Genomic DNA, 25,268 nt, shown 5'->3' with positions numbered 1-25,268 from the left:
AAGTGAGTCACCTAGAGAAGGTGAGCCTCATCTTGAGGTTGGAATTCTGTTGGAATCTGGAACTCTAGTTCTTAGCTTGTTTACTGTGTTGCTTGTTTCCCCTCTTCTCTGAGGAATTATACTTTTACTAATGAGAGAAGAGATACTAAAACAATCAAACAGACAGAAAACACTGAGAGTCAGGAAACTTTGGAGAGCAGATACCTATCTTGGGTAGGTTCTCTGGGTTCTTGAAGGTTGCACAGTGGGTGCTTCAGCTGTGAGGTGTGTTTTCCTGCAGTTGAGGAGGCTTGGAGAGAGTTATGGGTTAGGATTTGGATGCGCATGATGAGAAGAAGACCTTGGGCTGCAAAACCGCATAAGCAGACATGAACTTGGACTCCTTATAGAAGCTGTTGTCTGAGGTGTTTCTGCTAGTCATCAATGAGAGGTCCGCCCTGGAGGGTGAGATTTGGGCTTGGGTTTGGGCATCAGAATACCTCAAATAAGAGATTGTTTGCAACAGCATTTGAATAATGGAGATAATAATATTGATTTCCTTTGTTTGCTTTTTCAACTTTCACTCCTTACTTGCCCAAGAATCTGAGGAGGTGTCACAGGATGAGAGAGCTGCTTGGTAAGATGAGATCCTGGCTCCTCATCTCTACCTCAGGTTAGGCAATTCCAGATTTAGTCCTATTTGTTTTAAGGTTTCATCTTTTTTTTCTATTTTTTCTTTTTTCTGCTTTATTGAAAAGGGAAGTAAAAACACTTTATGATAAAATTAAAGATTTACATGGAAAATATTTCAGATAAACACGTTAAAATTGGAAGTTTTCATGGAAAATTAAAGAGTAAAGTGGTAGACATGTAAAACATTGCTAAATTAATTGAACTATGGAATAGAAACATTTTATGATAGTACTGAAGATTTACATGGAAAATATTTCTGATAAAATTGTAGAAAAATTTTAGGTGTTAAAAATTTTAAACATGTTAGAATTGAAGATTATCACGGAAAATTTTATAAAAATGTAATAATGGTAGCCATAAAAGTATTCCTAAGTTGATTGAAAGTAGAATTATAAACATTTTCTGATAAACTTGAAGATTTACATGGACAATATTTATGATAAAATTGAAGAAATATATAGAAAAGCATGTTAAAATTGAAGATTATTATGGAAATAATACATATAAAGTGATAGGCATAAAGATAATTTTAAGTTAATTGATGGTGGAATTATAAACATTTTCAGATAAAATTGAAGATTTACATGGAAAATATTTCTGGTAAAATTCAAGAAATATATAGACAAACAGGTTAAAATTGACTTTCATGGAAAAATTTACATATAAAATGGTAGATATAAAACCTCTTTATAAATTAATTGAAGGTGGAATTAGAAACATTTGTGATAAAATCAAAGATTTACATTGAAAACATTTCTGATAAAATAGAGAAAGTATATAGAAAGACATTAAAATTGAAGATTATCATGAAAAATAATGCAGATAAAATGGTAGACATAAAAAACATTACTAAATTAATTAAAAGGGGAATTGCAAACATTTTCTGATAAAATTGAAGATTTACATAAGAAATATTTCAGTTAGTCTATGTCTTTTTATTGGGGAGTTGAGTCCATTGTTGTTAAGAGATATTAAGGAATAGTGATTGTTGCTTCCTGTTATTTTTGATGTTATTTTTATGTTTGTGTGGGTATCTTCTTTTGGGTTTTTTGGAAGAAGATTACTTTCTTGCTTTTTCTAGGGTGTAGTTTCCCTCCTTGTGTTGGCATTTTCCATCAATTATCTTTTGTAGGGCAGGATTTGTGGACAGATAATGTGTAAATTTGGTTTTATCATGGAATATCTTGGTTTCTCCATCTATGATGATTGAGAGTTTTGCTGGGTATAGTAGCCTGGCCTAGCATTTATGTTCTCTTAGGGTCTGTATGAGGTCTGCCTAGGATCTTCTAGTTGTCATCATCTCTGATCAGAGATCTGACTTCTCTGGTGAGAAGTCTGGTGTGATTCTGATAGGTCTGCCTTTATAAGTTACTTGCCCTTTTCCCTTACTGATTTTTTTTAAATATTCTTTCTTTGTTTAGTGAATTTGGTGTTTTGATTATTATGTGCCAGGAGGACTTTCTGTTCTGGTCCAGTCTGTTTGGAGTTCTGAAGGCTTCCTGTATGTTCATGGGCATCTCTTTCTCTAGGTTAGGGAAGTTTTCTACAATTTTATTGAAGACATTTACTGGGCCTTTAAGATGTTTCTACAATTTTATTGAAGACATTTACTGGGCCTCACTCTTGTCTATACCTATAATCCTTAGGTTTGGTCTTCTCATTGTGTTTGGAGTTCCTGGATGTTTTGGGTTACCAGCTTTATGCATTTTGCATTTTCTTTGACTGCTGAGTCAATGTTTTCTATGGTATCTTCAGCACCTGAGGTTCTTCCTTCTTTCTCTTGTATTCTGTTGTTGATGCTTGCATCTATGACTCCTGAATTCTTTCTAAGGTTTTCTATCTCCAGAGATGTCTCACTTTGTGATTTCTTTATTGTTTCTATCTCCATTTTTAGGTCCTGGATGATTTTGTTCAGTTCCTTCACTTGATTGTTTGTGTTTTCCTGTAATTCTTTAAGGAATTTTTATGTTTCTTCTTTAAGGGCTTCTGCCTGTTTACCCATGATCTCTTGTATTTCTTTAAGGGATTTTTGTGTTTCCTCTTTAAGGACTTTTACCTGTTGACCAATATTCTCCTGTATTTCTTTAAGGGAGTTATTTAAGTCTTTCTTGAAGCCCTCTATCAGCATCCTGAGATATGATTTTAAATCCAACTCTTGCTTTTCCGGTGTGTTGGGGTATCCAGGACTTCCTGTGGTGGGAGAACTGGGTTCTGATGTTGCCATGTGCCCTTGGTTTCTGTTGGTAGGGTTCTTGTGCTTACCTTTTGCCATCTGGTTATCTCTGGTGCTAGTTGGTATTGTTGTCTCTGGCTGGAGTTAGTTCCTCCTGTGGGCCTTACTCCTCTGAGCTCAAAAGTGACAGCACTGCTGGGAGATGTCTCTCTCCTGGTGGGCTATGCACAGACGGCTGTGGAATTTCCTAGCTCCCTGGTGCCAGTGGTATCAGGAAGACTTCTGTCCCAGCTGCTCCACTGATCTTATGCCCTGTGTGCTCCTAGCTGGTCCCCTCCAGAGAGAACTTAAGGTTTCATCTTAATAAAAAGTCTAATTGGTGTTTTTTTGAAAGAGCCGAAATCTATCACAATAATCAAAAAAACTTGTTTTATAAATCAATGAACTAGAACTTATGGTAACAGACTGAGAACTGCAATTCAAGGTTCTTGGTACTTAGTGGTTTATTCAGCAATGCTTTATCATTTGCTTGTAACATCCCAGGTAGGTAAAGAGCTGTGGGAGGTGTGTGGATACCAAATCTCTGTATTGGAAGTCCTACAAGGGCTAGAGCTATGTGAGGAGTTCAAGAAAACCCAAGAACAGAGCAAGGGGAGCTCATTGTTGTCCATTGGATGAGTAGGTCAGGGGAGGTCATAGTGTCATGAGACTCAAATTTTCATAAATATATTAGGATTTGCCAGGGAGATTAAGTGAAGAGGCCATTCTAGGGCAAAGTAGCAACCTGTATTAAGAAAAAGAGGTGTACAAGAGCACAACTTAATCAAAAAATAGCAAGAATTTTTCTTATTAAGAAAACAACCATTTATTAAGCATTATTCTGTGCCAGGCATTGTGTTTGGTGATTTGCATGGATTACTTGCCACAATACTCTAAAGAATCCTGAGATGGGTATCCATGGGAAAACTGAGTCTATATATAGAGGAGTACAGAGGTCACATAAGGCCTCACAGTTAAACAGGGCAAGAGTTTCAAGCTGAATCCAGAGACTGCTGTCTTGATGGGCAGGTGTCAGGGTACTATATACCTGGTGAGTGAGGAATTGGATTTCAGAAGTTCTCACACTTCCACCAGAGTAGCCAGATACACTTGCCGCCCTAAGTTTTCTGAGTCAGTTGATCTGAGGTAGGCTTCAAGGATGGGTGTTGCTCGGAAGCTTCTGGGACATTCTGATTTAGCTGGTCCAGGAATCACACTTTAAGACTTGCTACGAAGAGAGGGAGGCGTGAGAAGGCTTTAAGTTTCAGAGAAGGGTATATCAGCTATGTATCATCTCTGGGGCTCTCTGGGTAATTTGTAGGATTGATCACAGATTTGATCAATGAAATGGTGGAGGAGATGGAAAACAGCAAAAGAAGTGATGATCGATCAGACCTCCTAAGGAAGGTCTCAAGGGAGATGAGGGACGCAAAGCGATGTTGCTACAGAAGAAGGGAACTCGATCACTGATAGTACTCAGCAAGTTCCAAGAAATGATGGAAATAGTTGTATTCAATAACCTGAGTCTCTAGACGTGTTACCTGATCAGGAACAAGGCAAGCAAGTATTGCGTGGAACAATTGGTTCTGGTGTTACCATAAAAAGAAAGGAAGCTGGCAGGGAAAGCTGGTCCTTTAGGTAGCTGGATTTTGGATGTGTTGAGTTGAGGCCCTCATGTGGTGTAACAGAGAGATGTCAGGTTCTAATGGGGGGGGGGGGTTGGGTGGAGAAGGCCAACCTTTTAGAAGAGCTGGCGTTTAGCCTTGGTTTAGTCATTCACTGTTCTATTTCAGAGATGTCACATACTCTTCGCACCACGTTTTTTTCTGCCATCAGGACCTCACTTTTTTCACCATCAGGAAGAGAAGATAAAAGTACCTTTTTCTGATTAAAGATACTAGAAGGAGCCGGGTGATGGTGGTGCACGCCTGTAATCCCAGCACTCTGGGAGGCAGAGGTAGGCAGATTTCTGAGCTCGAGGCCAGCCTGGTCTACAGAGTGAGTTCCAGGATAGCCAGGGCTACACAGAGAAACCCTGTCTGGGGGGGGGGAGAGCCAAAAAGCCCCCCCCCCCAAATGATACTAGAAGGAAATGGTCAATCCTATGTTGAAACTGTTGAAAAACCAGTTACCTTGGAGGTAACAAGATGGCTCCGTGAGTAAAGGAGTTTGTTGCTAAACCTAATAATCTGAGTTGAATCCCTGGGACCCACAGGTTAAAAAGCAAGAACAGATTACTTCACGTTGTCCTGTAACCTTCATACTTATGCTGTGGCACACACACACACACACACACACACACACATACCAGCACCAGCACCAGCACCAGTACCACCAGTAGCACCACCACCACCACCACCACCACTCCCAACATACCACATAAAAAAGAGCTGGCCATGGTGATGTACACCTTTAATCCAAGCATTCAAGAGGCAGAGGCAGGCAGATCTCTGAGTTTGAGACCAGCCTAGTCTATACAGTGAGTTCTATGACAGCCAGAGCTAAAGACTGACACCCTGTCTCAAAAAAAAAAGGGGGAAATGTACTAACATTAAAATATACATAATTTAAAAAGAGAGAGAGTAAAAAATCTGTTGAAAGAAAACAGAAAACCAGAAGCAATTCTCAATAGTCATCTTCCTACCAATCCATGAATGGTCTGGTACCCAGTGTCAAAGGCATCTCCAAGATGAAAGGTTTCCTGTGGGTCCCTGAATGGTCAGTCTTTCTGTTTGCTGGACTCTTGAACATGTAGGTGAAACTAAACAGTTAAATAGTGTTTTTAACGTTTACAGTGTTTTATTATCAACTAGAGCTAGGAACAAAGCTGACTTATTTCCTGAGGCTAATTCTTTCAAACCCCTTTTGTTATGAGTTTGTTATGTTCAAGGTCTCAGGTCACATTATTCTCCATCAGCTGCCTCAGATGGTTTTGAAAATTCTTGACAAATGTTTTAAAATGACCAGCTGTGTGTATTCCTTATTTTTTTTAACCAATCCTAAGGCGTTAACAGATAGCCTCCCCTCCGTGTGTGTGTGTGTGTGTGTGTGTGTGTGGTGTGTGAGTGTGTGTGTATGTGTGTGTGTGTGAGTGTGTGTGTGAGTGTGTGTGTGTGTGTGTGAGTGTGTGTGTATGTGTGTGTGTGTGTGTGTGAGTGTGTGTGTATGTGTGTGTGTGTGTGTGTGAGTGTGTGTGTGTGTGTGAGTGTGTGTGTGTGTGTGTGAGTGTGTGTGTATGTGTGTGTGTGTGTGTGTGTGTGTGTGTGCATGTTCATGGCTGTGAGTATGGGTGCATATATGTGCATGGAGGTCAGAGGACAACTTTGGGTGTTGAAGCAGGGTCTCTTTTTTTTTGTTCCATACTGTGTACACAAGGGCAGTCCATGGGTTCCTTGAGATTCTCCTTTCTTTGCTACTCTCCTAGCAGGGACACTGGAGTCACAGACACATCACTAACAACAGCTTTTTACTTGGGTTCTGGGGCTCCAAATGCAATTCCTCACACCCATGAGGCACTTGATTTCCCACTGAGCCATCTCCCCAGCTGTGTGTGTGTATCCTATTTAGACATAATTATATATTCCAATGCAAATACCATAATTGACTTTCCTGAGATGATATGTGGTCATGGTAATTGATAAGTATTCATTAACTACAAAGCCATCCTTAAAACCCACTAGCCCTTCAGCTCTCCCATCTGGTTTATTTCTAGATCTTTCCCCTTACTCTTAGGCTTTCTCCTGTCCACGCCAACCAGGGCCTCCCTGGTGCTGGCTGAATGTCATTCTTTTAAGCCCAATGATTGTATCCATTCTTGATTCCTTGCAAATTGTATTCACACTAGAAAGAGATTAGCTTTAAAATCTGATTAAACCTCTACCTTCTTAAACCTTCTAAAGGGTTTTCCGTTGCTTTAAGGATAAAGATAATGCTGTTAAGGCCTTTGAAAAGCCACATGACTGGCCTCCCTTAACCTCTGCACTCTGACTTCACTTCTGACCACTCTGGTTCTCCAAAACTCATTCAAGCTGACTTTTTTTTTTGGTCTCCATGAAATTTACCTTCATCCTACACACAATTTTTGCACATTGTGTTCTCTCTGCCTAGAATTCTTCCTCCTCTCTGAATCGGATCATTTGCCCCTACCCTTCAAATCACAACTCAATTGACTCTACAAAGTCTTCCGCAAGCCCTCCTAACTAGATCAAGCCTAAATTCTGTCTTCTCAAAAGACCACTGGCTTTTACATGTCTGTACTCACCACAGGCTTTATTTTAGACTTACCTTTGCATCTAGTTGAGTGCAGAAGACATAGATGAAGTCTTGTTCAGCTTACAGTGTACTGAGAACGATTCTTAGTTCACATAGGAGCTAGTGAATATTGAATGATGGCCGGTTATTTCCAGAACAATTTGTGTGCAATTCTTGTTACATGGATAGCACATAGACAGTCTGTGTAACACAGAGACAGTTACAACATAAATCAAATCTCCTGAGAAACATGACAGTATTGATTTCAGCTTTCAATTGTGTGATAATTAAGAGAAAAACCACTCTTGGCTTTTATACTGAAGCTTGTCATTTCTCTCTACTGGCTAATGCCTGGAGCATGCATTACTCCTAAAACCTTACTCTTGCTCTTAGCATCTTAAGTCCCATCTGCAGTCCAGAATTGGGGAAGCAATGAGCCAGCTTGTTATTCTTTTAGCTGCGAAAGCATTCTGCCCATTAGGTTGGGAAACAAAGACTGTTGTTCATTTGTGAATTCTGAATTTTCTAGTTGTCCTCAGCCAAAACAGAATTTAAAAGACAAGACATAATGCCTTTTCAACTAGATTAGGGGGAAATACACAGGAGTGTCATTTTCTAATGCTCACGGTGTTTTGCTGTAGTTACAGTTGGATCACTACTAAGCCAACTCAAGCCAACTTCAGCATAATGAGAAACAGGACGTAGACAAAGTTTTAGTGAGTTCCAGATAGTTTCAGAATTGGCAGTGAGAATGACAAGTGTCAATCACACAGCTTTCAAACCTCACGGGTCACCCCAAACCTTCTTATCTTGGCCAGGGCCTAAGAACAAGGAGCCTTAGAACCCTTTCATGAAAAGATAGACTGTGCATATCTTTAAATGCGACCACTGTATTGCAATCAAGCAACACACTGCTGCTTTGTATAAACAGCAAAATAAATAAGTCACTGCTCTGAAGTTCCCAGCATCCAGATGACCCCCCCCCCACTGGAGTGCCCCAACTTGTCATTGGGAGATAGAAACTTAAAGTCCAGTGAACAGCGAACACTATTAATAACTGACTAAAATTACGTTATGAATTAGGTCTGCCCGTTCGACATGTGGGGCGTTGGTAAATTAAGTCAATGCCATTTATTCTAATGTTTTTCCTAAATGTGGTCCTTACATGGCTTGTGTCAGAATAACCCATTGTGTCCTTCTCGTCTGTCTCCTAAATTCTCCTTTCTTCTCTTACCCCTTAGATTCAGTGGAGCAGAATCTCTGGGGACAAGGCATAAATATCACATTTTAATACCTGCCCCTCAGGGCGATCCTTTTAGGCCATGATGTTGGAGACTAGAGTGTTTGTTGAGGCTGAGTTGCTTACAAGATGTTTACAGGGGTTGGGTTTTCTCTGCCAGAGAGTGGTGTTCTCTGGACTATGGCTGGGTTACTAAGCCACACTGGACGCTTACAGCTTTTTTCACCCCCATGTTCTTTCTGCTGTATTGAGCCAGCCAATGATGTGTGTCTTTCTACCAAAACCTTAGACACAATAGCAGGTGAACTTTATTTCTTTTGAAATATTTTTGCACTGTCATCTAGTTATTTGAGGTGATTTCTTTTTTTGACCTATCATCTACACTACCAGGCTCAGAGTTTTTTGTTTGTTTGTTTGTTTTTTGTTTTTGTATTTGGGATAATGAGAGTTAATTGTGTTTTACAGTTGATTTGATGCCAAGATAAGGCTATCCCCCTCACTGCCTGATCTATAATGATTACCTTGTAGTGAAAATCTGCTTGCCTTCTGTCTTGCCCAGCAAGCCCTGTTGGGGGGGTGGAGACATGAGGATTGCTGAGGATTTCTGGCTGCTAGCCTGGCTCTGGCTTCAATGAGATTCTCTATCTCAACAGGACAGAGCAATACAGCAGGACACTCAAAGCTCTGGCCTCCACATATGTGTACATGGACAGCACACATACTGTCATATACATATGCACATATAACACAATTCACTTAACTATAGCTAGATGGTGGGTCTGTTCTTATGTGTGTATGAATGTGTATGTTCATGTTTATGCGTACACATGTATGTGTGTATGTATACATGTACGAGTGTGCATGTGTGTATTTGTATATATGCATGCGCATGTAGGTGTTTATATGCGCATCTGCGTATGCATGCACATTGATCTGGTGGAAATACAATTCTCTGGCAGAATGGCTAACAGAGACAGTAGCTGATCTTGATCCCTTTGGATCAGTGGGTGATCCAGTGCTGTACAGATCACAATGTACATGACCAGCCTGCTAACGCTCTTCGTGACCCTTTTCTCCTGCATAGCTAGTTTGCATACCATAAAAGAAAACAATAAAATGCAACATGATTTTCAGTTTCTGAGCTGTACTTGGCTTTCCTCCCAAGGGAGCCCAGGTTTTCTTAGAGATGGGTTTCTATGTCAGAGAAAGTCTCAAGTTTCTGGGACCTATTGGCCTCGGGGAGACTGGAGAAAAAAGGGGGCCGTTTGTTTTCGGATCCCGGTAGCACGCAGCGTACCCTGTACACTGAAATAACAGTGCAGACCCGGGGATTTCCTTTCGCTTTACAGATTTCCCTGAAAACAGCAGGTTTGCATCTTGAGACTGAATGTATAGTAGAAAAATCTTACATGGGGTTAACATCTTTTAGAAGCCTTGCTAAATAATCAACTCCAGACCAGTTTAGCTTGGCACACAGACGAAAGCAAGAGGCTTGTAGATAAATTCATAGCCTGCCCTCTCTGTGAGAGTCCAAAGCTGAGAGGGTCCTAGAAGAGCAACTGAGTGTCTGGCAGGGTCTCTTCTTCTTTTCAATGAGCTGTTTACTAAATTCTAGAGTTTATAATGAAACCCAGGCTTACTCTGCAAGGCACGTAAACAAGCTCTTGGCTTTTGTGCTATCAGGTTTTATGCGAGCAGGGCCTTGGGAGCTTCCTTGCTGCCTGGAAGGTTCCTGTTTGTTTATGTATGCACATATGTGCTCTGCAAGAGTGATAGTTCACGGGGGCCTTGCAGGGAAAAACACAAAAACAAGCCTTCCCTCATTTGAATCCTAAAGGCATATAATATGTAAACGACTTTCCGATTTAGGGACTTCTAAATTTGGTGCGGCTGCCAAGTTGGCGGAATTGCTTAGGAGAGAAGCTTCAGCACACACAAGAGCCTCACAGGACACACGCTCTTCAAAGTAGATGAGCATTTGACAGGAATTCTTGCAGCCATTGCCACTTTCAAGCTAAATTCAAGGCTAATGAGCCTCCCTCTCCTACTGTCCTTTATGCCTACTTCCTACCCCACCCCCACCCCACAAACAAGCTGACTTTTGTCAGGAATGGGTGGAGACTGGAATGATATTGTCTTTTTTTTTTTTTTCATACTCAGAAGGACTTTAGGCAGCTTAGCTGCCAGCCCCAGTATTTTGATAAAAGTTACTAGTGCAAAAATTAACAACATGGAGGGAAAATAATGCTATCTCTTGTGCGAGTTGCAATTTTGGAAGATCCCATTGTGTGAAACTCACAAGGAATCAGAAGTAGCTGAGAATGTAGTTATATAGATACAGGGTCATTCCAACTGCCAACCCCCCCAAAGAAAAAAAACAAAAAACAAACAAACAAGCAAACAAAAAACCAAATGGTAAAGACAGAGAGATTTGTTTGGTTTACAAATTGCACTTTTTGTTGTTGTTGTTGTTAAAAATCCTGAAGTTGGGTGATTGAGGGCATCAAATAATTACAGAACAAACGCTTCGAGCTGATGGGAAGTTCTGGGCAGCTCTGATTCATTTTTATCGGATAAAATACATTTGGTTTCTCTTTTGACAAACCATGTATTTGTGAGGGAAGAAAAAAAAAACGAACATGCACTGTTATTGGCCACAGCTACACAAGAAGTCCTCCGGTTGCCAGAGGATACCGCATGAAAGTGTCTGTGCGAGGGGAGGGGCCGACCGGGGGTGGGGGGTGGGGGTGGGGCCAAGAAGGATGTTGCCTTAAGCCTCTTCTGCTCAGAGTTGCAATTTGTGAACCAACTGTGATGAAATCGAGCTCTGCACGAATCAGACGCGCCTGTCAACTTCCCAGGTGGGATTGCTTGGAGTTAACAGCCTGAACTCAGAGCCCCGAAAGCAGAGCATTCAGGGCAAGCCAGAGAACACCCCGCAGAGGCTTTCCAAGAATCCCTCGGCATGGCAAGACAAGGCTGTCTCGGGTCATACCAGGTAGGAAGATGGTCCGGCGACTGGCGAGGTGCTGAATCTCTCGGATCATTGCCATTTGAATTCGGATTTTCTTTTTTCCCCCTTCCCTGTTCAAATTCAGGCATCATCTGAGAATGCCTCTAGGAGTTGGCAGGACTCGGGTCGTTAGGGTCATCTGAACTGCTTTCCTGCACTTTGAAACCATCTAATCTAGCTGTGCTTGACAACTTGATCTCCTTATTCCCTTAGGTAATATCCTTGTTCACTTTTGCCATCGGCGTCAATATCTGCTTAGGATTCACAGCAAGTCGAATTAAGAGGGCTGACTGGGATGGAGGACCTCCCACAGGTAAGAGTAGCAGTTATTCGCAGTTTTGTTTCTTTAACAGTACTGTGCACTTAGCAAGCTTCCCGCATTCATCTTTCAGACGACCTTGCAGGGTGATACATTTAGCCCAAGGTGTCTCTGTCATAAAACCCAATCTATCTATAATTTAGGTGTAAAGAATGTCGTTTTAATCAGAGACCTTTTTGTCGAGTCTCAACAACTGGCTGCTTACATTATTTTATTTTATTTTTTGTATCCCGAAGTTTGTAAGTATTGAAATAAAATGAGAACATTGTTCATAAGCAAAGCCACACTAACTTTAGTGAGAATAATAGATAATGTTGCTTTAGTGTTGGAGAAGGACTGGGCTCATAGTTTCCATGTGGTACAGAGGGCTGAGACGGATGTGTTGGTATAAAGTACATTATTTGCTACCAGAAAGTTCTATCCTAGGAATGAGAGAGAAGGAGGTTTAAAAAAAAAAAGGCAATAACCTTTTTAAAAAAATTTTTTTTTATTAAGTGAAACTAGAAATTTAGAACTTTGGGACTAAAATTTACTGAGACTAGGGGAACCCTCAAGGTGAGCTCTTTTAGAGAGTTTCAGAGTAGATCTGTACTCGCTGTGTTTCCTTCTGGAAGAAGGCAAGGTGAGTTTTCGAAGCTGACTTAACTAACACAGCTGGAGTGAATGGGACTGCTTTGCAGTGGGCTGGACGGAGCAGAGTGGGGCTTCATAAAGGACCGTTTGTGCAGGCTGAGGGGGCCTGGTTGACCTGGTCTTAAGCAATGGCTTGGTTAATTTCCTGGAAATTGGAGCTGCTGATGGTTTCAGAATTAAAAATTGCATTTGAAATGACAGGTACTCTAGGGGGCAATATTTTCTTCCCTTTCTCTGACATCACAGTATGTTTTCTGTCTCTCCGGGAATTTGGTGTTTCTCTGCGTTTCTTGATTGGCGCGCTATGAAACACCACCTGTCTTTATACCATCATAAGTGTGAATTATTAAACGAGGTATAATGGAATATTGAGTCTTCCACACGGCAAACAAGTGACCCGAGTTAGGCTTGAGAAGAAGGTTGACGGGACAGTAGGAGATGTGGGTGAAGGAGCTGCAGAGAGGTGTGCTTTGGAGAAAGAATGAGAAAACAGATTTTAAAAAACTGTGGCCCCGGGGAGCCCAAGGGACAAAACCTCATTGTGTTTCATTGGGGAGAGAAAAGAAGGGTTTCTGGCCCAGAAGAGAGGGCTGTTTTTATTGGAGGCAAACACTGTCTTCAAAACCTTCTCTTTCACCCCTGCGAAGGCTGATTGTGACGGGGGACCAGGCCCTTAGCCTGAACCTGCTGCCCTGACAGCCCACCCCCCCCCCCCCCCCCCGGGACTTTCCACTGTGCCTAAGAGGAACCATTTTTCTGCTTTCTTTAAATGATAGTGGCAGGAATGATGCTGTTTCTTTAATGACTACATTAGTTTCAAACTTGACTTTTTTTTTTTTTCCTGGAAATGGATCGTGAAAGTCCCAGCCTAGGACCCTGGGTCCATGTTAAGTGCTCCTGTCACAGGCAAGTTACTTGTAATGTCTCAGCCCTCAGCGGTGAGGATCAGTTCAGAAGACTTGATTCTCTAGATTATTAAAAACAAAACAAAAAACCAAACAGGTTTCCTCCATCCTGTTTCATCTCGTATTAAATATGTGTGATCTCTACCAGAAAACTTGAGAAGTGTGGATTAAATGTATTAGCCCCTGAAAACATTGCTCATATAATAAAATTACTTCCATATGTTGTAGGGAATAGATACAAGACAAGTAATGTCAATACTACTTCTAGAAAGCTGGACTAGTCTGCAGGACTACTGATCGATTAGATAGCATTAAACACGCTGCAGAATACTGCTTCTTTGATTGCTTAATAGAATCAGTGTCTTAAGCCGTTAGGGTACAGTGATAGCTCACTTCACCTCTGTGAAGCTCAGTTTTAGGGCATCACACAGTCTACACCGAGTTTCAGGATGTCAATATATGTATGTGGCTTTTATTCTTAGGCCTTCTTCTGATGCAGCTTACCTGACATCTACACGCTGGAGTTCATTTTTGCTTAAGTAGAAAAGACAAAAGATTCCTTTCAGATACCAAGAAAGGCAGAGTGTAGACAGTTTTTATATTTTTTTAATTGCTAACTACACTTGAAAGGGGGACTCTCCTAAATAATAACAGTGATATGTGGTTCTGGCTATAAACAAAACTTTTGCATCAGAGAACATTGGGTGAATCTTTTTCTACACTTGAAAAAATAAAAGTCAAGAGAGAAAGAACCCCAGGGCTTTTTTCCCCCCCAACATTCTCGAGCTCCAAAGAAATCCTGCAAATTCAGTGCTATCAGGTGATTCACAAACAAGAAACACAATGACTGTTCATTTATATGTGGCCAGAGCAAGAACCACCATTCAAAAGCATGCACCTTCTTATTCGACCCTGTAGGAGCTCCTCAGGGCTCCTGGGTAAGAGCTAAGGGCATTTGCATGCATGAATACTCTTACTGCTTCACTGTGTGAACTGAGGTGTTTGCTCCAAGGCTGTGACCATGGAAAGAAACTTATAATTAATTAACTAGTGTAGTTGCTGGCTGGATTTATTGTTAGGACCTGATGATCTATTAGAAGTGGGGGTGTGGGGTGGGGCTGTGTGGTGGGGGTGGGGTGGGGTGGGGGTGGTGAGAGCTCTCTCAGATCCTGGGATATGTAGGCAGTGTGAAATGACCAGAGTGAGTTATAAAACTCAGGAAAGGGACACGAAGGTCAACAGGGTGGCAGAAATAGAATTTTAAGGGAACACTAAGTGCAGTTGAATTGATGTTTGTTTAAACATCCGACTTGGTCATTCTGTTTATCGAGAAAATGTATGTGCATACAGTTGTCTGCACACAGGCATGCACATGGATGTGGCACGTCTGGAGTTGTGCAGGAGTCCGCATTATAGGAACTATATTTCTCCAATATTCTTTCAGTCCCCAGGTAGCCATGGGCACTCTTTGAAATAGCAGTGATGTAACTCCTGACTGATGAAACGGCATCTGTGAGCTTGTGAATACTTGGCTAATAAAAATTTGATAACTTGGTCTAATTTACCATCATTTTTGTTGGCTTGAAAGGAAGGTTTAAGAGCATACGAGTGATGAATTTGTGAGTAAATATGAAACGAAAAGCGCAGCTTACAACTTTATTGGAAAATACGAAGTGTTGCTAGGGATGAGAGAAGGCTCTTGTCCTTTGATAATTTTAGGAGTCTCAGTGTACAGTTGAGAGCACTTTAAATAACATCCAGCAGAATGCAGGAAGATCTAAAACTGACAGATGATCAGCCATCCCTCTGTGAGGACAGTGACCAGACGGGATATACTATACAACATGACTGTATGTTAGACTGAACATAGAATTTGGGGAGTTTGAGTCAATGGAATGAGATCACCTGAGATAGGATTTGGGGACCCTATAGAGTTTACAGTTGTCCGTGGAGTGGGGCTCAGGGTGGTGATTTCTCCATTTACTTTTATACAGCTGAGAATTCTCTATAATGTTTCTATATCTGAGATTTCAGTGTGCTTTGTTCAACATATTTTTTTCTTTATTTTTCTTTTATTGAAAATAGATTTTTTCACAGTATATTCTGATTATGGTTTCCCTCCCTCTTTTTAAATCCTCTCCACTTCCTCTCCTGTCTGAATCCACAGTATTTCTGTTTTTCCTTAGAAAACAAAGAGGCATCTAAATAATAATAAAGTAAGATAAGCAAGCAAATAAGCATAGGACAAAACAAACAAACAGAAGAAAAAGAGCCAAAGAAAAAGCACATGAAACATAAAGATGCACACACACACACACACACACACAGTATACACACACAATACACACAACACACACACACAATACACACAACACACACACAATACACACACACACACACACTCACAGAGGAATCCCATAAAATCACAAGATTTTTAAATTGATAAAAATCAACCAGTCTTTCAAAATCATGATTGGAAAACAACACCCAAAATTTACAGCCTCTATAAAATTAGAAAACTCCTTAATTACTTAAATTAGTGCTTTACTAATGAATGTAGTACTTAGTTAGCGGCTATAATTAACTTGGTTAATGGTTACCATACCAAGAGTAGGGCGCCTGAGACAGGAAGGTTGCAAGTTTGAGGCTCTTCTGGACCCCACTGAGAGACCCTGTATCAACCAATCAAATCCAACAAATAACCTTCCTCTGTTAGTCAGATAATGTGAACCATGTCAGTGATGGTGTACAATCTTAGCAGAGCAACAGCTGGCTGATATGCAAGTCACTGGTTTGATTCTTTGATTAGGAGATACATTTTTATAGCAAAATGCCACAAGACTGATGAGCGTAATGTACGTCAGAAGGTGTATGACGAAGCTTTCGAGTTCTGTTTGGGACGAGGCTCATATCTACATTTGTAGTTGATAGAGTTAACAGCACCCGGTTGGAAGTGGCGAGGGAGGTCCTTGTTTGCTGGCAGGTTTGCAAGTTATTCCGGTTTATGTAATTAGCTACACTGAGAGAGCTATTTAAAGGGTCTATAGACTAGTTTAAAGATTTTAAGTTTTCATTTAAATGACAGAATTCTGTTTTTTATAGCTTGTGAAGTCTTTCTACATATGAATATATTGTGTTTATTGAGACATTCCAGGTGGACCCATTTATCCATTTCTGCCTTTCTCTGTGTCTCTCTTTCTCCCCTGCCTCTATAGCACATCTTCCCCTCCCCCTCCCCCCAACCCTGAGATCTGGCCATCTCAGCAGCTATGAAGAGGGGAGACTAGAAAGTTCTGTACTTAGGAAGCAGTGACAGCTGACACAGAGATCTGTGTATATACTGGTGCTTGCTAAGGGATGATGTGAAAGCCCCCAGAAAGGACAATGAGAATGAATGAGTTAGGTACTCCAGTAGAGGGAGGGGGTAGCAGTGCAGCTTCTGGAGGAGTGGCAGAATGGCGGTGTGACGGGGTGGCAGGGTGGCGGGGTGGCATTCTGAATGCTGTCCACATACCCCAAGTCTTTGCTTATAGGTTACACTTGAGACCGGACAAGAGAGGAGACAGGAGGGTAACTGTTTTTATGCTTTTGAGAGACTGAGGTCGTCATAAGAACAAAGCCCATAATCCATTTCAGGGCTTTGTTTTCAGCAGACACCTGGGCTGTGCACCAAGAACAGAAGACAAGGATTAATAGGGACCAGCATGCAACTCTGCCAGTGGGACCAACCTGGTAGAAGGAGCTTAAGTTTGGCCAGCTTTGGGCTAGGCTAAAACACCTGAAAATTTAAGTATCACCACCCTTCCTGGCCATCTTCCAGTTTTGAACTTTCTACTTAACAAGAAGATGTGGAGGAAAATATGATTGAAAGTATAGGATAGAGTCGGCTCTGATGACAGCCCTTGTCATCAGCTAGACTCTTCACAATAGTCCAATTAAATTGTCAGTAGTCTGTGGTTTTTATGTCTGCAGAACAAACAATACCAGAAGCTTACAGCTCGCCCATGCTTGCTCTCTGTCTCTGTCTCTGTGTGCACAGCAAAATAAATATCCTAGAAAAGGGGTTTTTATTTAACAATTTGAAACAATCTCACCCATTCCTATCTGAATTGCTGATTTGAAAGAAAGATTGTAATTTACATTTGCGTTTGGTTAAACCATGAAATTATACTTTGTGCATTGTGTATAACCATTTTAAAATTCAAAGTCCCTCTGGACTGATTTATATAGAGCAACGTTTGCTTTTTAAATTTAAAGAACATATTTCATCTCTGAAGGGAAATAGCATCCTCTGAAAACGTAGCTTAAAAAAAATTAGTTAATTTACTTACTATGCATGCAGTTTTCTGCTGGGAATTGAACTCAGGACCCCTGGAAGAGCAGCAAGTATTCTTAACCTCTGAGCTATCTCTCCAGCCCATGTAGTTGTAGCATAGAGGAAGCTTATAGTTTGAATGTCATAGGAGTGCCTGCAAGTGCCTCCACTGCATGATTCCTTGTCTCAGTCCTTGTGGATGCTTTTTGTTGGTTTGCTCCTTATTCTGTGATTTTTCATGGCTGCCTTAGCAACAGTGGAAACTATGGGGTGGCAACAGTTCCCTTCCATGTCGTTTTCCTCCTCTCAGTGAGTTACAGAACTGAAACACCTATGCCCTTCCTCTGATTGGCGTCAAATAAAAGAGGGCCTACATTGAAAATCTCGGGAGCGTCAGGAAAAGCCTTTTCCATATTTGGCATTGGATCAGCTCTATCTAATAAAAAGACAAGTCTTCACAAGCTCTAGGGTTAGGGAGATGCCTCAGAGGGGAAGGTGTTTTCCACTTAAGCCCAAATGACCAGCATTCACGGAGCCCATGTAAAAGTGCAGGGAGCATGCCGGCTTCATGAAATTTTCATCTGACTCCCACATGTGCATCATAGCATGTGCGTCTGCACACATGTATGGCACCCACATGGCTAGGATAATCGTAAGTCAAACTCCCTACAAAGAAAACAAAATAAAAGACCACAACAATCTATCCTTAGGTTGGAGGTAGGGAGAAGGACACAGACCCTGGGTGAGGCATTTCCTAAAAAGCCAGTATACAGAGGCTGACTTGTACATTAACCAGGGCTGTGCTTGTTCTCATAGTAGGGAGAGGGGATGGAACAGAGCCAGGAAAGGCAAGGCAGTTCTCAGTCAAGCATGCTGTGTGTTCGTTTGGTTGGTTTATTTATTGATTTTGTTATTTTGAGACAGGGTTTCACTGAGTAGCCCTGGCTGTCCTAGAACTCGCTCTATAAACCATGCTGGCCTTGAACTTGTAGATCAGCCTGCCTCTGCCTCCCAAGTGCTGGGAATAAAGGTGTTCCCCACCATGGTTAGCTCTCTCCTTTTTGTTTTTAAAGGAACAACAGCTCAAGTTTCTTGGGGTTATTAGATTATCTTACATGGCTCAGACTATCGTTTCCTTTTTCTTTCTGTTATTCTCAGCTCCATTTGTCACTGGTATCAGAGAATGAATTTTGGCTCACGTTTTTCCTGATTCACACAGGAGCTTGCTTGCTCCTCGCGGAAGCTGCTGATAGCCCAATCTTATGCCATCTTTACTGAGATGTATTTCTGCAGTGTAGATGCAGCTCTGACAGCTGCCTTCAGTGGAAATCTTGATCAGTACCGGATAAGGCAAGCTGTTGAGTGGGATTCAAGGCTTTCCAAAGACAGCAAGTGTGTGTGTATGTGTGTGTGTGGGGGGGGGGGGCACACTGAGAGAATGACTGTTATTATAAGAAAGTATTTACAAAATCACCTTGCTAGGATGGTCAAAGAACAATGACAACCCAGCGCAGAATGCACTCAGAGGTAAAGAAAGCCAAGAAAAAGAGTTTTGTGAGGACCATAATAATGGGTCGTAGACAATAAGAAGGTTTTAAACAATGGCTGGGACCCCATGAAAAAGAGAAGAGAGGATGAGGAAAGGCTTCTGTTCATTGTGTTAGCTATTAGGATTGCTGGCCATGTTTACAGACACGCTCAATGAGAGCGATCACTGCTTAAATTTATTAGACATTGGTTCGAATGTCTACCCTTAAGCAGTGCCCTTAAACAAAGAACATTCATTCAATTGCAAGTTTTTCATTATTTTCCCTTTTGCTATGATAATTTTTTCTTCTGTTTTTCCTTCTTGTCTGCCATGGTTTCTTATGGCTCAGTGTGTACAGTGGATAGGTTGGCCAAAATCAACAGAAAAATGTAGTTTGTGGAGCAGAGGTAAGACACTGCATTGCAAACCGACATAATTTTTTTTTAAAACTGAATTGATGTGGTTTGTATTTATTTCAACATCCCTGAATCAACTGTGAGAAAGCATTTTGCATCTCACGGTCTAGTGAATCTGTTTGCTTAATGTTAACTGGTCTGATGCCATAGAGGCCAGGATTGGGTGACTCTGGTTACTCTGATTACTGGGACAGTTGACTAAGGGATGAACTACATATTTAAATAAATGGCATAGGCACATCTAAAACTGTCATTTAATATCTGTTCTCAGGCACCTTGCTTTTTCTTGATTTTAAATGCGATTTATATGCATTGCAAAAAAATAGTAATTTTCTAAATGTAGAATTTACAAATATGTTATATTTAAAAAATATATATATATAGTGATATGTATTTCATCCACCTATATACATGGAGAATAGAAGACAATGAACTGAAAGGCCAGACAATTATCTAATTTCAAAAATGTTGCAAATATCAAACTAGAGGATGTTTTTGAAGTGTAATTTTTAAATAAATCAAACTCTTATATATCTCATCCATGATACTGATGAACTTATTTCCTAATACCAACTACATTTACCTCCAGAACATATTTTTCTGTCCTGTCACCAAATTATTTTTTTCTTTTGAACACCTTACTATTTTTGTATATTTATTTCTCAGTAAAGTTTTCTGTCTTCCTAACTTTGTAGAATTATTGGTATTTTTCTTTGTGATCCTATTGAATATTTAGGTTTAGGATGAGTTGATATTTTTCTTTTCTGTTATTGATGTTTTTCTCTTTAAAGTTGGGTGCCCTATACTTACCTAGATTTTTCTAAAATTGTGTTTTTCATAAAGCTTTAGTGTATTCTTCTTTAAGATGACTGAATTTTTAATTGTTTGTGTGTATGTGTGTGTGTGCATGTGAATTCAGTGTGTGTGTGTGTGTGTGCATGTGAATTCAGTGTGTGTGTGTGCATGTGAATTCAGTGTGCATGTGCATGTGCGTGCGTGTACGTGTGCGTGCGTCAGAAAGGGAATCATATCTCCTGGAGTTATAGTCAGTTGTGAGTTACCTAATATGGGTACTCCAAACCAAACATAAGTCCTCTGTAAGAGCAGTATGTGCCCTTAATCATGAACCATCTCTTAAGCACCTATTTTTATCTATTTTTTTTTTATTTTGAGGAGACAAGGAATCAACCTCAGCTCCTAGAATATTCTTGATGATAGGTTCTGCATATGTATTATTAAATTCATACCTTGATTGATTTTAGTTAGGTGTTGTTATGAGTAGACCTCCCTGTTAAGTCTCAATCCTCTAGGGCCCACACATGTTAAATTGGATGAATTTTCATCATATTACATTCTTTCATTTATTAAACATTGGTTGGTGTACTGGTTGGTTTTGTGTGTCAACCTGACACAGGCTTGAGTTATCACAGAGGAAGGAGCTTCAATTGGGGAAGTGTCTCCATGAGATCCAGCTGTGGGGCATTGTCTCAATTAGTGATCAAGGGGGGAGGGCCCATTGTGGGTGGTGCCATCCCTGGACTGATATTCTTGGATTCTATAAGAGAGCAGGCTGAGCAAGCCAGGGGAAGCAAGCCAGTAAGAAACATCCCTCCATGGCCTCTGCATCAGCTCCTGCTTCCTGACCTGCTTGAGTTCCAGTCCTGACTTCCTTTAGTGATGAACTGCAACGTGGAAGTGTAAACTCAATAAACCCTTTCCTCCCCAACTTGCTTCTTGGTCATGATGTTTGTGCAGGAATAGAAACCCTGACTAAGACAGTTGACTTTTGAGATTTTTAAATTGTATCATATTCAAACAGTGATATGGGGTTTGTTTTTGCCAAGTGGCAGGTATGTTCCAGTAATACAAGATAGACGTGGCTTCTATAAAGGTGAGAAGAGACTGGGTAAAGGCTCTGTTCTGATCATATGTATTTGGACTGGTTTTGAACATGCATGTTCACATTTCCTTATACTTTTGGTGGCGAAGACAACTTTTCATTCAAAGTCTTGCTATGTAGCCCAGGCTGGCCTTCTCTTTCCTTAGTACTTGCTCAGACATGTGCCACACCCAAGATCAGCTGGCAGTGTGGAGTTTAAAATAGGAAATGAAATCTTATTTCAATAGCGGCACTCACCATTACATATATGTAGTACTAATCATTGTAATCACGAGTAGAGCCCACGTTTGTTATTCTGTATATTCTTGCTATCCTGACACACATTTCACACAAGTTGTTTCATTCAGTTCTCATTTCAATCTGGAATTGGTTTTATGAGTCTCCCATTTTACAGGTCAGGGAACTGAGGTTTACATAAATTGGGCAACAATTTTCTTGAGGTACCCAGGGAACAGGCACTGAAACCTGGCTTCTTATCTAGAATTTGACTGCATTTTCACCCCCAATTGCTTCTAAGTGCCGCTCTTACATTGGTGACGTGGCTAGTCCCTAAGTCTTTTGCCTCTTATTTGAATGGCAGTGTTATCTGACTCTCCATGGACCAACACATCTGGATCCTGCAAAGGTAGATGCTTTGAGCTTCAAGAGGTTGGACCTCCTGACTGTCGGTGTGACAACCTATGTAAGAGTTACAGCAGCTGCTGCCATGATTTTGATGATCTCTGTTTGAAAACAGGTATGTGACTTCTAGATGCCATGCACCGCTAACAAAAGACTCAGAAACACCTACCTGTGATGCACCTCTGCTTTGGCCTATTCCCATAGAAGGTTTTAGCTTATTTCTTGAATGATTGATGGTTGTATGAAAAATGTACTTAGTATGAAGAACTTGGTTCAACTATTCTAGGCCCAGTCAAAGAACGCACTTTCCAATTTCAGGCAGTGCAGACTCAAAGTACTAGGTTTAAAACCAATTATCTGTATTCTGTGCAAATGGTAAACATTTATGGAATCAATTGAGGGTCTTATGTTCTGGGCAGCTCTGAAATCTTCTAAAAATTTCCTGATTTTATTTATCCTGTATTGAATGAATGCTCGTAAGTCAAAGGAAAAGTAAGCTTTGGGGTTTTGTTATCATACTTACTCTGTTTTTTAAAGCCAAATAGTTTTAGGTAGGAGTATCTTTCATATTCATTACCACGTCTCTGTCTCTGGGCAAAACCTCATGCAATCTACCTAAGAAGAATGACAAGAATCCCTGCTTTGAACACTGGAAACTGATTTCTTAGCTCCCTTGACAGATTATTACTTTTGTGCATGGGTGGTTCTTTTGGAAAGCCCAACTTACCATTGCTATTTGTCTGATCTTTTTAATGAGATATTATTGCCTTTACTTAAACCTTAGTTTCCGATTTATTTGAAAATCAATATGAACTCCCTCACTAACTGGGATTTATTTTCCCCACAGCCTGCAAAATATAAGGGCTTCATTAGGTTACTATTTTTGTATAATGCATTTTCTAAGCCCGTGGACACATTTTTTTGTTGTGGATTTCTTGTGGTGGTTCCACCAGGTTCCTCAGTGGAGGTTCTGCAATCTTAGAGCTGAGGATCGTGTACATTGAGTGTGTGGGTGGAACAGACATCCCTCAGAGCTCTGTGACCCTAAGACACAAATTCAAACCTGCAATCTGTGTTTGATGTGCACTGAGGCCTTAGAACCTTTTGTTTCTGCCTTACCTTGAGCATCTTGTCCTCAGCAAGTTAGGCCAACCTTCCAACATTATGCTGTGAAAATTCTTTGCCAAACTTAGTGCATCTATGATTCTAGCTTACTTCCCTTTGAATATAGCTCACATCATCCTGGTTTAATACAAACGATGGCAACATTCTGTAAAGCACATTATGTTTAAAGCCAACATGTATTGAAGGTGGAAGAATCAAATGTTGAATAACAATAAAAAGTCAAAAAGGGAAAAGAAACATTCTTAAGGTTCTGCTATATCAATACAGGTTGCAAGCTTAAGATTTTGGTATAAACTCTCTCTCTTTGTTTAGGGTGTTGTGGATATTATATGCGTATTTATGTGTGTATTTATATATGAAATCGTGTGGGAGGCAGTATCCTTTTAAACACTATACTTTCAAATGGCAGCATAGCATTCCATGAAGCAACTGGAACAGAAATTCATTGGCTGTTCTGCCTCTGTCTGTTCAGTCACCTAGCAAGGGCTCCTCTTGGTAGAATGTCATAAAGAAGCAGCCTTGTTTTAAAGAATGTCCTTGCTTCTACTGAGCACACATCTTAGAGGATGAAGGCTTGAAGTATCCAAGTGTGCCTCAATTCAGAGATGCTCTCCTGGATGCTTTACCAATCTGTCAGCAGCGTCCGCTGCTCTGTCTACATGTTTGCTCCCCTTCTCATGGCTGACTGATGGCAGCTGTCGGTTACATACCTGCGTCTGTCTTTCTGACTTAGATATGAGCTCCAGGAAGATGGAGCTCTTGACTTTGGCACTGCTCTACCCCCTTAGCACCCAGAGGATGGTAAACAACAACACAGACCAATTATGGGAAATGGAAAAACTAAATATGTGGATTATCCTTGTAAGCTCTTTACGCCACAGTCCTCGCTTTCAAGAATCACAGTTTATTTCCACCACTGTTCTAAAGACATTTAATAAATATTCACTGAATGGCTAGAATGTGGTGTTTAATCCCACCGTCTTATGTCTGAGATGAAATACAATAGCGACTGATAACATTTTTTTAAAAAATTCCTTAAGATTTATATTGTTTTTAAAAAATCAATTAAAAATATGACTCTAACACTCTGATAGAAGTGAAAAGGTTGCTTTTTTGAATGTTTCTTTGAAGAACTGAATCCTGACCTCTCTCACTCAGTCAGCAGTGTTATTTCCTTTTCTATCTCTGTTTACCTCCTTTATGAGGCCTTATGTAGATGGCCATTGTGGTCAGTCAGGATTTTGAGGGCATTAATACTTCTCTATATTCTTTCTCTTTGTGGTACTCAGGGCCATTCTCAAAGGGTGGGGATCTTCTGTTTGACTTTCTGGGTTTTGCTTTTGTATGAGAACCCAGTTGTGCTGTAAGTTTCCCCTCCGCTTTGAAAAATTAGAAACCCGTCCTATCTGTAAGTTCTCCAAATGCCTTCTCGGCCTCTGGCTGACTCAAGTTTCACAAACAGATTCAACGATGTGGGCTTCTGGCTCTTTTTGTTGGAAGCCCTTGTAAGCAACTGTGGCCTCTTTCATTTAGTTTGTGCATGGCAATGAGAGCGTTTCCCTGTGTTGATTTCAGCTCAAGGCTGGGAGTGCACCAAAGACAGATGTGGGGAAGTACGGAATGAGGAAAATGCCTGTCACTGCTCGGAAGACTGCTTGTCCCGGGGAGACTGCTGTACCAACTACCAAGTGGTCTGCAAAGGTACCTGCTCTCAGACTGCCTTGAGATGTTAAACACTGGGCATGCGCCAAGCATCCTGAATTCTCTGGCTATAGCACCTTGGGTGTTGAAATTTGGAGGTCAGAAGGAATTGTAGGTTTTTTTTTTTTATTTACTTCTTTTATGTGTGTGAGCATTTCACCTGCATGCATATATATACATCATCTGTGTGCAGTGCCTACAGATGTCAGAAGAGGGTGTTGGATTGTCTGGAATGAGATTCACCGATGGTTATAAGCCACCACGTAGGTACTAGAACTAAACCTGAGTCGTCTGAAAGAGCAACCAGTGTTCTTAACCACTGAGCCATTTCTCTAGCCTCTGAATTATGCTTTTTTTAATTTTTTCTATCACTCTTTCTTAGTTGTCTTCTGAATTTCATTGATTTTAAGCAACAAA

The 25,268-nt window shown here is 40.7% G+C and overlaps 1 protein-coding gene across 5 annotated transcripts in view; it reads left to right on the top strand.

Moving 5' to 3' along the window:
• Positions 1 to 25,268, top strand: part of Enpp2 (ectonucleotide pyrophosphatase/phosphodiesterase 2) — a 121,497-nt gene that overhangs the window by 26,867 nt on the left and 69,362 nt on the right. For 2 of the 5 annotated variants that reach the window (XM_052160695.1, XM_052160693.1), the window contains exons 1-4: positions 11,160 to 11,373; positions 11,602 to 11,701; positions 21,985 to 22,140; positions 24,726 to 24,851. In XM_052160695.1, the coding sequence (XP_052016655.1) occupies positions 11,341 to 11,373; positions 11,602 to 11,701; positions 21,985 to 22,140; positions 24,726 to 24,851 (415 nt within the window). In that variant the 5' untranslated portion in view covers positions 11,160 to 11,340. Of the gene's footprint in view, positions 1 to 11,159; positions 11,374 to 11,601; positions 11,702 to 21,984; positions 22,141 to 24,725; positions 24,852 to 25,268 lie in introns of those variants that run through there. The other 3 variants (XM_052160691.1, XM_052160690.1, XM_052160692.1) reach the window with 3 other exon arrangements.

Source organism: Apodemus sylvaticus, chromosome 17 (genome assembly GCF_947179515.1).
Source record: "Apodemus sylvaticus chromosome 17, mApoSyl1.1, whole genome shotgun sequence".
NCBI lineage: Eukaryota > Metazoa > Chordata > Mammalia > Rodentia > Muridae > Apodemus > Apodemus sylvaticus.
The sequence above is the reverse complement of the archived record's forward strand: the minus strand, read 5'-3'. Positions and strand labels throughout refer to the sequence as shown.